Source organism: Anopheles nili, chromosome 2, assembly GCF_943737925.1.
Source record: "Anopheles nili chromosome 2, idAnoNiliSN_F5_01, whole genome shotgun sequence".
Taxonomy (NCBI): Eukaryota; Metazoa; Arthropoda; class Insecta; order Diptera; family Culicidae; genus Anopheles; species Anopheles nili.
The window spans coordinates 36363863-36375858 of NC_071291.1; the positions used below are offsets into that span (position 1 = coordinate 36363863).

Below are 11996 nucleotides of genomic sequence, written 5' to 3' on the forward strand. Positions count from 1 at the left end.
TCTGCTGCACCTACGAGAGAGCTTTCCCAAAATTGCACCATTCTAGTGCATTGCAAAAATTGGAACCCATCAAGCACAAATTCGTATCAGTTAAACCTGCACTGTGAGCGGTCCCTTGGAGGCTGACAAAAGAAATGAAGAGTATTTATTTTTAACATTTAAATTGGGGAGCTTTTAGAATGTACCATTCAAACGACAGAATGCAATGGATACGCTGAGTTATCTTGATAAAAAGTAATTACCGCAACCCGAAACGCTCGCTGTTGTTTACGCATTTTTCAAACAAAAAATTCCACATTCTTTCGAGCTTTTGAAATGCTCATGCAGCTCCATCAATCGCTATTGATTGATTGATGCGCCGGCAAGAATTCTCTTTTATAACCATTTTCCCGCTAACCGAATGTAATGAACAGCATTCTTCACATACGAGTTGGCCAACACACGCGTGTGGTTGAAAAAGCTCGACTGGCAGGCATTAAAATTCCCTCCGTTGCAATCGTGTTGATGAGTGCGAATGAACGGATTTTTAGGTTAGTTAGCATCTTTTCGACGAATCATCCCCGTGGATGAGCTAAAGACATTAGACATTAGGTTAGCTAAAGTCAAGCACTGAAATGCACAATATCTGCGAAGCGCACAAAACGAGAACGGCTCGGAGCGGTTTTAATCATTTGAATTGTTAATCACATTTACGTTTCTTTCCGTCGCGGTCTAGAAATATTCAGCGTGGGAGTTTAATCATAGCACTACGGCGCGTGTAAAATTGTGCTGTAAACGTTTTTGCCGAGGTTAGCACATGGTTAAAAATGGTCATGATTTTACCAATTTTGTAACGTAGAAAGCATACACACCTTTTGAAGAAACTCAGCTAACGATATGCTAATTGAAAATCAACCGTTCAAACCACCATTAACCGTGCTCTGATAAAGCTAACGACGGTAAGCTGGCTCGTACTGGGTGGGTTCCCCAAAAACGGGTGGTGCGTATAGTGTGGGTGTTAAAAGCTCTTATCCCATTTTAAAGCATACGATCAGAGCATAAAATAGTCTCCTCCAAGAATGCTGATAAACCTATAATGAAAAGTAAAAACTCTAGTTTAGCATGTTTTGTATTATAATACCATTTAGTGAGTGGGATTTTCGATGTTCCGGATCACTTCCTTGCTATTGTGCAATATATTTGCACGAAAATTGCCCGACAAGCACAGTTGGTGACAGGATGACAGAATCCGTTCATCGTATGCCGTCCCACGCGGGTGCCATAAGAGGTCATCCCGGTCGTTACATTTTTGTTATCGAACTGTTTTTGTGCTCGAACCGTTCTCAGCAAAACAAATCACTACCGACAGCCAAGCCGTGCAATGGCAGATTGATAAATGTTTGTTTTTCATCCCGTCAGCGGCGCCAATACTTTCGACAGGGCGCTTCAAAGCCAATTTCACAAAACACCATTTGCTGTAGCCGAATTGAAGTGCAACAAAATTGTGCCGTGAATCCGAGTTGGCCATGAAGTTTTTTTTGCGAAAGTTTTGTGAGCTGAACATTTAGTACAGAGGTGCTTTACGGTTTATGGAATTTTATAAATGATACTCTGAATACTACGCCGATGCTCGGGGATTCAGATAGATTATAAATAAATAATTTTCAAAAGCTGAATGATTTGTTATACATTAGTCCATATTATTAAAATTTTCCAAAAACTATTTCATTAATTACACGACTCAAAGGTAAATTAATGAGTTTCTTTCTCGCAATAAGTTAAAAAAACCGTTTTTATTCCGTTCTAAAATACGATAAATATTTACTACCAAACTATTCATATTTCTGAAAAAGTTCATACTTGAATGGCTCTCAATTCGTCTCCTTATCATCCTGCCTCAGATGCACCAGTGATCGTCTCATTTCGTAAAGTAGAACACTCAACGCCGATGCCGTATTTAGACTTTCGACACCGTTCGAGAGTGGAATGTGTGCCACGAAAGCTTGATCGGTCATTTGCTTGTTCTCTGTCTGAGTAAGCTCGTGTACCAGGCTGAAAGCAAAACAACAGTAAAGATAATGTATTGCCCAAGCTGCATTACGATAGAAAGCACATTAACATACGTTCTTGTGTCATCGCTAACGCCGTACGTTTCGCCACCAATTACCAGCACCACGTGCTCGGCATTTCCGTAATCGATCTGGTCGTAATGCCGCCACCGGAACCCATGCCGTTCGTCGTTCGGTTTCTTATTATCGGCAATCACATAAATAGATCCGGCGCGCGAGTATTCCGGCAGCTGGTACGGTTCCAACGGACCATGAACGGGAACGCGAAAGTGTGCACCGGCACCACCGCGTAAGCATTTCAAATCCCACGGATGAGCGCAGCCTTTCAGCAAGATTACTTCCTGCACCGATACCGCCGCACAGCTACGTATTACGCTGCCCAAATTGTTCGGTTCGCGAATGTTGTCGCAAACCACCGTCACCGGAAGTCGTTTGCTGCCCTGCGCGTTTCGGGTGATTAAATCGGTCAGGTTGGGTGGCTCGGCAAAGACGCCTTTAACGAAACAAAACAAAGAATACGAACAATTATGATCAGCTGATTCCGTAGAACAAAACACGAAACAATTCGCTCACCTATTAGCCCCGGGCTGGTAGTCAACGAGGACCATTCCAGCATGGTTTGCCGGTTGACGAGAAAAGTGGGACAGTTTTTTGGCTTTGGCTTCCAGGTGAGCTCCGCCAGCAGCTTTAAGTCGCTCGTTACAATCGCTTCAAGGCGTAAACCGGCACCGTAGCCGTCCATTATGAGCCGCCTTCCTTCCAGTACCAGGAGCTTTTCGCGTTCGCGCTTTTTCCGAGAACCCATCAGCGACTGTAAATCACGGTACCGGTCGTCGTTGGACTGCAGCAGCGTGTAGCGTAGTTTTAAATTTTTGTCAAACCGATCCTCTGATGCGCACGGATCCTGGTAGCGATGCTGTACGATTCGCAGTGTGTCTTTCTCGATGTCTGTTTGCTTGTGTGCCGGCTTTGGTATCTTCCTGTTCTCGTTGTGTGGGACTTTGTCGTGCTGAAACTTTTTTTTCGGGACATCTTTCAGCAGCTGCCTCACCTTCAAATTAGGTATGTTTCTCTGATTGTTCAGCAGCTCGTCTTCGGCGGCAAGCTCTTCCGTAGCGTCCAACACAGAGGACTCCGAAGCAGCTGATGAGTCGACTGTTCGTGAACCACGTGGTACCAGCAGAGCGGAAGACAGCCTTTGTTGCACACTACGCACCACACTGAACTCCCGGCGACATTGTACGGTGCTGCTAGCTGTTTTTGCACAAAATCGCACCACATTCCACGTGCGAATCATTTTTGGCGTCCCGGTTGAACGTGCACGTATGAAAGCAAAACGTAAACAACGCCGCACGTGCGTGAGAGCTGTCAAAAACATATGGTTTGTTTTGCACCCTTCAAAGTAGTGATGGCACGGCGAGCCCTAGTTTTGCTCCGATCCGAATGCACAGAGGAATTAAATCCGTTATGAAAGGTACAAACAAAATGCATTTCATTCGTTTAAAAAGTTTTTGGCAAACACGCTGCACCAACATCGTTAACCATGAAAATGCAAACTAATGGTCCCTTGAATCTACTCGTCGCTTGCGAGACGTAAGTAGCATTTAAATGCTGTTGAACATTTTAATGAATCTCCACAACTTGATCTCCACAGCTTGATCTTACGATATTGCTAACAAAGGTTGAGCCCTTCTCAGAATCCTGCCAAAGCTTGACTGAAAAATTTATTAGAATTGGTGCCGGTAGCACAATTTAAAAAAGTTTCTGGGTTAATCAGGGAGATAAATGAAGAACAACGTGTTATGCATCATTTTATTACAAAAGTAGCTAGGTCTATCCGTGCTAGCGCAGAACATGATTTATAAGTTTTTTCATCTCCTTAGCAATTGCAAATCAAAAATTTGCTGTTTTCTGAAACGCCTATTACTGTTTAAGAGTCGATGTTTCTAAATTACAGATAGGAAAGAGAAATACAGATTACAGCGTTGTTTGTTCAAATGATCAGCAAATACTAAACAATAAACTTTTATGTCCTTGATCCCTGAAGTGATGAGTTTTATATGCTGATTTATTTACACTTTCAAATATTCACGTTAATGGTAAAACTATAAGACATAAGCGACAAAATGTTATACAATATAACTTAAAAAAAACACACAATTTTCAAATCCGTATTATCGCACAATGTTACAAAATATAAATGACTTGTATACTATATTATTGTATTGCTCGATTGAATAATTATCTAAACATGTTCATGGACAGTTATGTACTGTTAAACAGAGTACATTTAATACGCTTTAACAGCTACAATGTTCAATTATTAGTCATATTTTCGTTACTCAACGCGTTCCTTCCGCCCAATACACAAACAGTTCAGGGAAGTTTCATTTTTCGCCCTTCCAACGGCCGCATGGATTCGCATCGAGGCTGGCATGGCATACTTCGACATGAACATGCTCATTTTAAGCTGCCCATCGATAATCAATTGAGATGAGCCCGCAGCAGCAACGAGTACCGCAGCCGCCGCTGTAACAACAGCAAAAGAAAAAAGGAACAGCCATAAAGTACTTATGTGTCTAGCTCATGGTTAATGAGCTTTTCACCGCTCATTTCTCGCTGACAAGGACAGTTTTACGTTCAATGAGCTGGGGCCATGAATGAACGCGACACAAGCATGAATGACGACGACGTCGAGGTGGTCGGTCCGGAAAATTTGTGAAAATGCGTTAAACTCACTTGGCGCTGCATAACGTGCCACATTTTATAGTAAATTTTGTAGCGTGACATCCTTCGCAAAAAAAGAGTTTCATTTTGTCCGCCCAGCGTACGAACAAATCACTTTGTCATTTGCTGGGGCACGTTTCGCGCTCGCTTCAATGCCAATAAAGACCAGGCGCCTCCATCGCCTAAAACCGCAGTGCCGCGTACACTGCCAGGCAGGAAACTATTGATTAAAGAAGTATTTTTCTCAAGTTCTTCCACGCTTTCGTCGCCGTCCGCCGTCGAAACCGAGCTTCGCGTCCTTGCACGGACTCGTCTCGCGTCGCCGGGCGATTTCAATTGGGGCGGGCAGGTCCTTGTACCCGCCAGCGGGGAGTATAATAGCAACTGTTGATGACACTTGAAATCATACTTCAAAAAGCCCTGATTTCGCAGTTTCTCCACCCGCTCGGGTGCTTCTTGTGCAGTTTCATTATCCTCTCTCCATAATATTATTCATCCGCCGGGTCTTTCTTCTTTCTTGGGGCCGGTCGGCTGGGGCGGTCGGCCACGCGCACGGAGCAACCGAACCATTGTTAGCAACCAGTCAATCTGAAAGGCCACACACCACGGTCGGCTTGGCTAACGGATGGACTTACCACAAAAGGCCACGGCAAGATACGCCAGGAGCCAGGTTTGTTTGCAGCATCCTTTCTTTTTTTTTCTTGTGGGTGTGCAATCTCTTCCACGCCCGCTATTTCTCGCTTCGCCTTTGCGTGTTTGCGCCTGAAAATGGGCTGACAACTTTCACTTCCACCCACCAGCAATCGACAAACGAGGCCAGTTACTCGCACATTTTCCCGCCCTACTCGTGGTACCTCAGCTCCAGAGGGTCAGCAAGGATTGCGAAATGGATTTAAATGTTGCAAAACCACAAAAAGTGCTCACCGCACGCAAGGCATCGGTATCAAATCATCACCACCGTCATGAAGCTAACGATTCGTTTCGCTCTTATCTTCTCTCTTGCGCCCGCAAGGATCATCCCGCAAGCCGACCAAACCGAAGAGAACGCTGAAGTAACAAACGGAACGAAGCAGTACACTACGACGACCACGCTATACCTCAAGTGCACCGAGCCAACACTGAAGTACAACCTGAACTACACCGACCGCCTGCAAAGCGAACGAACGAAATCGCACTCCAAAAAGCTCGCCAAGATATGGTCCGCCATGGTGTCAATAATCGGTGGCCCTTCTACTGTCGCTGCTGCTGCTGCTGCTGTTGCCGGTGCCGGAACCACCAACGGCAGCAGTGATGGGACGCAGCTGTTCATCAACACAACGCTTGACTCATGTGCCCTTAAGTATGAAGAGTTCGTTATACCAAACACAGGTAGGTCGAACCTGACCCTAAGGAATGCTCTTCCCCCCATTTGAGGAGTCTTCTAATGCCCACCTTCTGACCGCTTCAGTTCCTTACTGCAACTGGACCTGGGACAACGTACTGTGCTGGCCACCGACGGCGGCCAATTTGACAATAAGCCAGCGATGCCCTCCAGCACACGGAGTCGATACCACAAGTAAGTGTCACCTCATCAACGCGACCTGTGTCGTGGTTTTTTTGTATCCATTTCCGCTTAAGCTCTCGATACGATTGAACTGGCGAGGAGAACCTAGGACCCTTGAACGCGACGATCTCGTTGATCCTGCGGTTTACAATCGTTATCCTTCCGAGTGCTTTGTGCCGTTGCAATGTTTACTCCCCAAAATCCAGCAGCCCCGGCCGGTGCTCGTGTGGCATAATACGCTAAGTACATTAATTCCCGTATTCACCCGTTCGCAGACCTGCTTATTTGCAATCCGACCTGCCTCGTGCCGTTTCACTGCATCATTATCGTACGCGGGCGCTCGTATGACGGGCGTTTGCCAAAAATACGAATGTATGAAAATAGCTCGCAATAACGCACGCAAAGCAGGGGGGGTGGGGAAAAAAACCAACCCACCGAGCTCACTCTAGAAAGGTCTTTCGAAGATTAGCCCTCACGATTGTTTGCCTCAACCGCAAGGACTCGCCGTACGGCCGAATCGCGAACCAAGCGCCCTCTGGCGGGCAGTGCGAGAAGCTCGAGCGATGTGGCACGCTTTAGCGCTTTCGACGGGGGTTTTTCGACGTAATCACTTTGTCTGATACACAGCCGCCGGGGCTCCCGTTTTTGTGCAAAATAAAAAAAAAAGGATATCACTCGAGGGCTTTCCGGGGAATCCTTACGCCCCTGTGTACCACCAGGGAGGGTGAGTTGTGTAACCACGGCACCAAGCCACCTGTTGCCTGTGTCGTTTCGTTGCATTGTCTCCGTCCACGGTACGGTACACATGTTCGGTACGGTCGTCGGTTCAGGCTCCCGGTCCCGGGTGCCAGATTGCGTGACAATGCCAACTGGATGCTGGAGTTGGAGGCTTTTGTGCATTGTGCAACACCCCGGACCGGGTTTCTGTCGCCACCCCGTACGGTACCGGGGATCGGATTTTTCCTAACATCAACCTCAACCTATTCGCTGCCCCATAATAAGCCCATCACGGTCATTACGTTCCCTGCGCGCGCCTGGTGCAAAATCGAACATTTTTGGAGGTAACACGGTGCCACGGTGGTATATTGCCTTATTAGCTGGAACGAGAACGCGTAGGTGCGTTACACTGGCAGCCGTGGCAGCGCTCCCGTTATCTCTTAAGCTGTTATGGTAAGCATTATCGTTACGGTTAAAGGCTTACGTAAACCGTAAGCCCTCATCTGGAGGCGTTTTAATTGAATGTCGTGAAACAGTATCGCACCATCGAGCGGGTGACGATGCAGAGTGGGGAAAGCCCGCGGTGGAAATATCCTTACGTAATGGGGTGTAAGTCCTGATAATAATCATTGCTTCCTTTTTCGGTGGGCGAGGATGTTCAGGTGAATGCGCAAGAACGAATATGACGCCACTCGATATTCTGGTCGAAAAATCTTTGTCACTTCCAAGGTGCTCAAATAGAGAGAGAGAGAGAGAGAGAGAGAGAGAGAGAGTGAGAGAGAAGGTTTACCGGTAACAACTTACCGGTACCGGTTATGTCCGCAACACCGCACGTATAGTTTTCCAAAACGCCATTATGCAATCGTAATGCTTCTGTTTCCCATTTTCATTCCATGCTCCGTTCCTGACCGCTTCGCCCGGGAAGAGTTTGCCGAACGACGATGCAGCGCCGAGGGGCAGTGGGAAAGCAAACCGGGCACCACGCCGTCCCCAGTCGGTTGGACCAACTACACACCCTGCTACAACGCGGAAGCTAAACAACTGTTTAGAAAGCTTTACTCCAGCGGCAACATCGACGATGTAAACGTATGTGTGACCAATTTTTTGGTGGACAAACCGGCACGCGAAAAACACACAAGACGAGTCTTTTCCTTACCCTTTAAAACAAAGCACACAAGACGAACAACAGCAAAAAAAACGCATCACAAAAACAAACTTATCCCACCCACCTTGTTGCTTGATTCCCAAACGCCTGCACGGCGTTCTCGAATAACAAAAAAAAAACAAAATACTCGCTATCAAGTGTGAACAAACAAAGGATAATCCTTCGAATTCCGTTGCAGATCAAATTTGACATCGCCGAGCGAACGCGCATGCTGGAACTCGTAGGATTTAGTCTTTCGCTCGTAGCACTAATTATATCCTTGGTTATATTTTGCAAATTTCGGTAAGTAATCAAATCATCGGGGTTTTGGGTTAACGCCGGGCTTCGAATGTCACCGCTGGGAGCTGTTCCGCTGTTTGGCCAAATGGCCAACCCAGGACCGGCGAGCAAACGAGATTAAATCTATGGTCCCTTTCATCGGGCTGGTGAACGCAGAAATAGACACCTACAACTTCGAACGAGTCTCGGAAGATGCTTTGAACCCGTGCGTCAATATGCGGCATGCTTGCAGCCCGTAATAATCGGTTATCCTTTCGTCCTTTGATACATTTGCCAATCGTTAGTTGGGCCCGTTGCGTTTCGCATCGTAAGCAAACCGTTCGCATGGGCATGCCGAATGTTTTAATCCAATTTAATCCAATTACAATGGGAATAAACTCGTGTGTGAGCTACCGAACACATGCTTTTATCGCATGATACCGTCATAGAGATAAAGCTATCTTCAAAAATGCCCATCCTTTTTTTTACAAATGTGATTGCAAACCACTTTCTTGGTCAAGCACCGGATCCAGACGAGCTTAAAGTTGTAGGTGTCTATCCTTAGGACGCGATTTATCGTATTCTACAAAATCTGTATACCGAATTGTGTGATGAATGATTCCTCACTTGCGTACCGTCCTCAGTGGCCTCCGGAACAATCGGACGCGCATACACAAGAACCTGTTCGTTGCCATGGTGATACAGGTGGTGATCCGCCTGACGTTATACATCGACCAAGCGATCATTCGCAGCGGCAGCAAGAAGTTCGGCAACGCAAGCTCCCGCCAGGGGATCGATAACACGGTAAGCAACAACAAAAAAACGTGACATCCGGCCAGCATCCTTGCTGGACCGGATGCGCATGGTTGTGTGCAAATATTTAGCGTACCAATGCGTGGTGGGCAATGCACGTTCGCTCGGGAACCAAACACTCGAGCAACCCCCGAAAGCCCGGAAAGGCTAAGACGAAGCGGCACAAGTGCAATGCTCACCAGCCTTTCGCGAAGGATCTTCGTGGCCTTTCGCCGGTGAGCTGGCGCTTGTTTGCTATGCAAATTTGGTGTGACTTCGAGATGGAAGAGGATTCCAAAGATACGGACGATCAAACGGCATAATCACTTGTATTGATACATGAATAATTTTTTTGGTTTTATGTTTTTTTTTTGTTTGCCTTTCTCCTTTCTTTTGCTCTCTCTTTTTTTTATTGGTCCTGGATCCTTGGTCTCACACGCGAGGCAGTCATTCCTGTGCGAAGCGTCGTACGTGCTGCTGGAGTACGCCAGGACCTGCATGTTTATGTGGATGTTTATAGAGGGGCTATATTTACACAACGTAGTAACGGTTACAGTATTTCAAGGAAGGTTTCCGCACACGCTTTATGCCGCCGTCGGCTGGGGTGGCCCACTCCTGCTGACCATCATCTGGGCGGTTACAACGGCCCAGTACATCCGGCAGCAAAAGTAAGTAGACACCAGAATGTCCTGGACGGCACATGCCAACGGGGTTTGGGTGGCCGTCGGTAACGATTTGTTCATGTGTTGTGGCGGATTTCGGACGATTTGCAGCACCATCTTTCATACAATTCTATTCCAGATGCTGGTGGGGTTACAACTTGACGCCTTATTACTGGATTTTGGAAGGTCCAAGACTAGCAGTAGTCGTGGTAAATCTTAACCATGGTGGCTCAACAATCACAGCGTTATTTTTCATGTACTTTTACACCCACTCTCTCTCTCTCTCCGTTGATACAGTTGAATTTCATATTTTTACTAAATATCATAAGAGTATTGATCGTGAAGCTACGCCAAAGCCACACCAGCGACGTGGAGCAAGCCCGCAAGGCGGTCCGAGCGGCGGTCGTCCTTGTGCCATTACTAGGAATCACCAACATACTCAACATGACGGAAGCACCGCTCGATAAGACGGTGCTCGAGTTCGCCATCTGGTCGTACGTGACGCACTTTCTCGTGTCCTTTCAAGGGTTTTTCATCGCGCTGCTCTACTGCTTCCTAAACGGCGAGGTGAGCTTTCCGGGTTTTCTCCGAGTGGACTAGCGATTATTTTGGGCTTAACGCTTTTTACCAACATCAATTCGTCCCCCCAACAATTCGCAGGTTCGCACGGCCCTCATGAAGAGCATCAGCGTGTATCTGTCCCTGCGAGGACACCACGATTGGGCAGTTCGCCGGCAGTCGCTGTTTTCCGCCGGTTATCCTACGGCTCCGGTCAACGAGGCACCGAACGCGGGTGAATCAAACCGGTACGCGTCCGAGCGAGTTCCTACGGTTATGCTTTGGCCATGTCTGACCTGACTGTATCTTGCAGAAACACCAACCGCAACACCGCCGCCAACAACAGCCTGCTCGGTGCCAACAACCACACCGCCAATGGGGGTGGTGGCGCGGCCAACAATGGGGGTGGTTTCCGCGGGGGCTGGTTTGGCCGCTGCTTCCTAGTACAAAAACATACCAACCCGTCCGCACCGGAACCGGCCCCACCTGAGTCAGTTGTATTCGATATTTCCGACTAGTGGCTTGCGTTGTCGTTCTCTTTTTCTTTTCTTTTGGTTTCCGTATGTCTTTGTACGTATTCTGTTTCATCGATTGATTTGAGTGAGAAAAAAAAAACATTTAAACCAACATTAACCAAATTCATACAAAGCTAACTTTATCGTTTTTCATTTATCATGTTCACCATTTTATCTCATCATTTATCGTGCACACACACACAAATCCAGCTAATCTTCACGATCGCTCTTCCTTCCAGAACCAGCGTGTGATGGCAGCTGGTGGCGCACGTTCGATGTACACCGATCCAAGAGACTATAAGAAACAAGTAGAGCTTTATCCGACGATCACGGATCCTCGGAACCGGCAACAACTATCAGGGTAGCCGCACCAAATCGAACCACTTTTCAGCAGGAGCCAAGCTGGCAGGGACAACAATAACGCGTAATGGTTTTATATTCACTGCGCCTGTTACAGAAATGCTATTTTTAAAAAAGTTACATCCGCTTGGCTGGCGGACCAAGGGAAACGGAAACGTATCAAATTATTACGCGATCGTAAAGAAAACGACTAAGATATACAGTGTGCGGTCTAGATTTGAGGTGGCGCGGGTGGATAGATAGATAGAGTAAAGGTATAGAGTAAATAAGGCAAAAGAGAACACTTTTAACGTACGTTGCTTGCCCGTTGCATATGCATAAATGAAACATTTTACCAGCTAACGGGTGTGCATGTGTGTCGGAGATATTTATGATGTCGATTGTTTTATTGTTTAAGTCAATTTCGTAACTGTTATAGCGTGTAACGCCTGGAAGGGAGTTGAAGAACAGGATACCAAAAAAAAAATTAAGGCAGCACAGTAAACCAAACTACTACGCATCGACGAATTTGGCAACGCAACTTAGATTAATTTATGTACGTGTAAGAGTCAAGTCTTAACGCTCCAATAAACGCAATGTTGTCCGTTTTTATAGAAAACGCTATACATTACTGTTCCATGCTCGCCGTTGGTGAACCGTTTGACGAAGAGT

At 46.6% G+C, this 11996-nt stretch overlaps 2 protein-coding genes across 2 annotated transcripts; one reads left to right on the top strand and one right to left on the bottom strand.

Moving 5' to 3' along the window:
* Positions 1–1850: 1850 nt before the first annotated feature.
* Positions 1851–3359, bottom strand: LOC128722263 (rRNA methyltransferase 3, mitochondrial). The gene is made up of 3 exons (XM_053816093.1): positions 2622–3359; positions 2103–2541; positions 1851–2031 (listed from the first exon to the last, which is right to left on the bottom strand). The coding sequence occupies exons 1-3, from the start codon at positions 3343–3345 to the stop codon at positions 1851–1853; spliced, it is 1344 nt and encodes a 447-aa protein (XP_053672068.1). The 5' UTR covers positions 3346–3359.
* A 2621-nt stretch (positions 3360–5980) lies between these two features.
* Positions 5981–11922, top strand: LOC128730256 (PDF receptor). Its single transcript, XM_053823292.1, has 11 exons — positions 5981–6143; positions 6223–6330; positions 7961–8121; positions 8379–8482; positions 9103–9262; positions 9698–9918; positions 10052–10121; positions 10210–10479; positions 10573–10718; positions 10784–11040; positions 11225–11922. Exons 1-10 carry the CDS (start codon positions 5981–5983, stop codon positions 10986–10988), a joined length of 1608 nt encoding a protein of 535 aa, XP_053679267.1. The 3' UTR covers positions 10989–11040; positions 11225–11922.
* Positions 11923–11996: the final 74 nt, after the last annotated feature.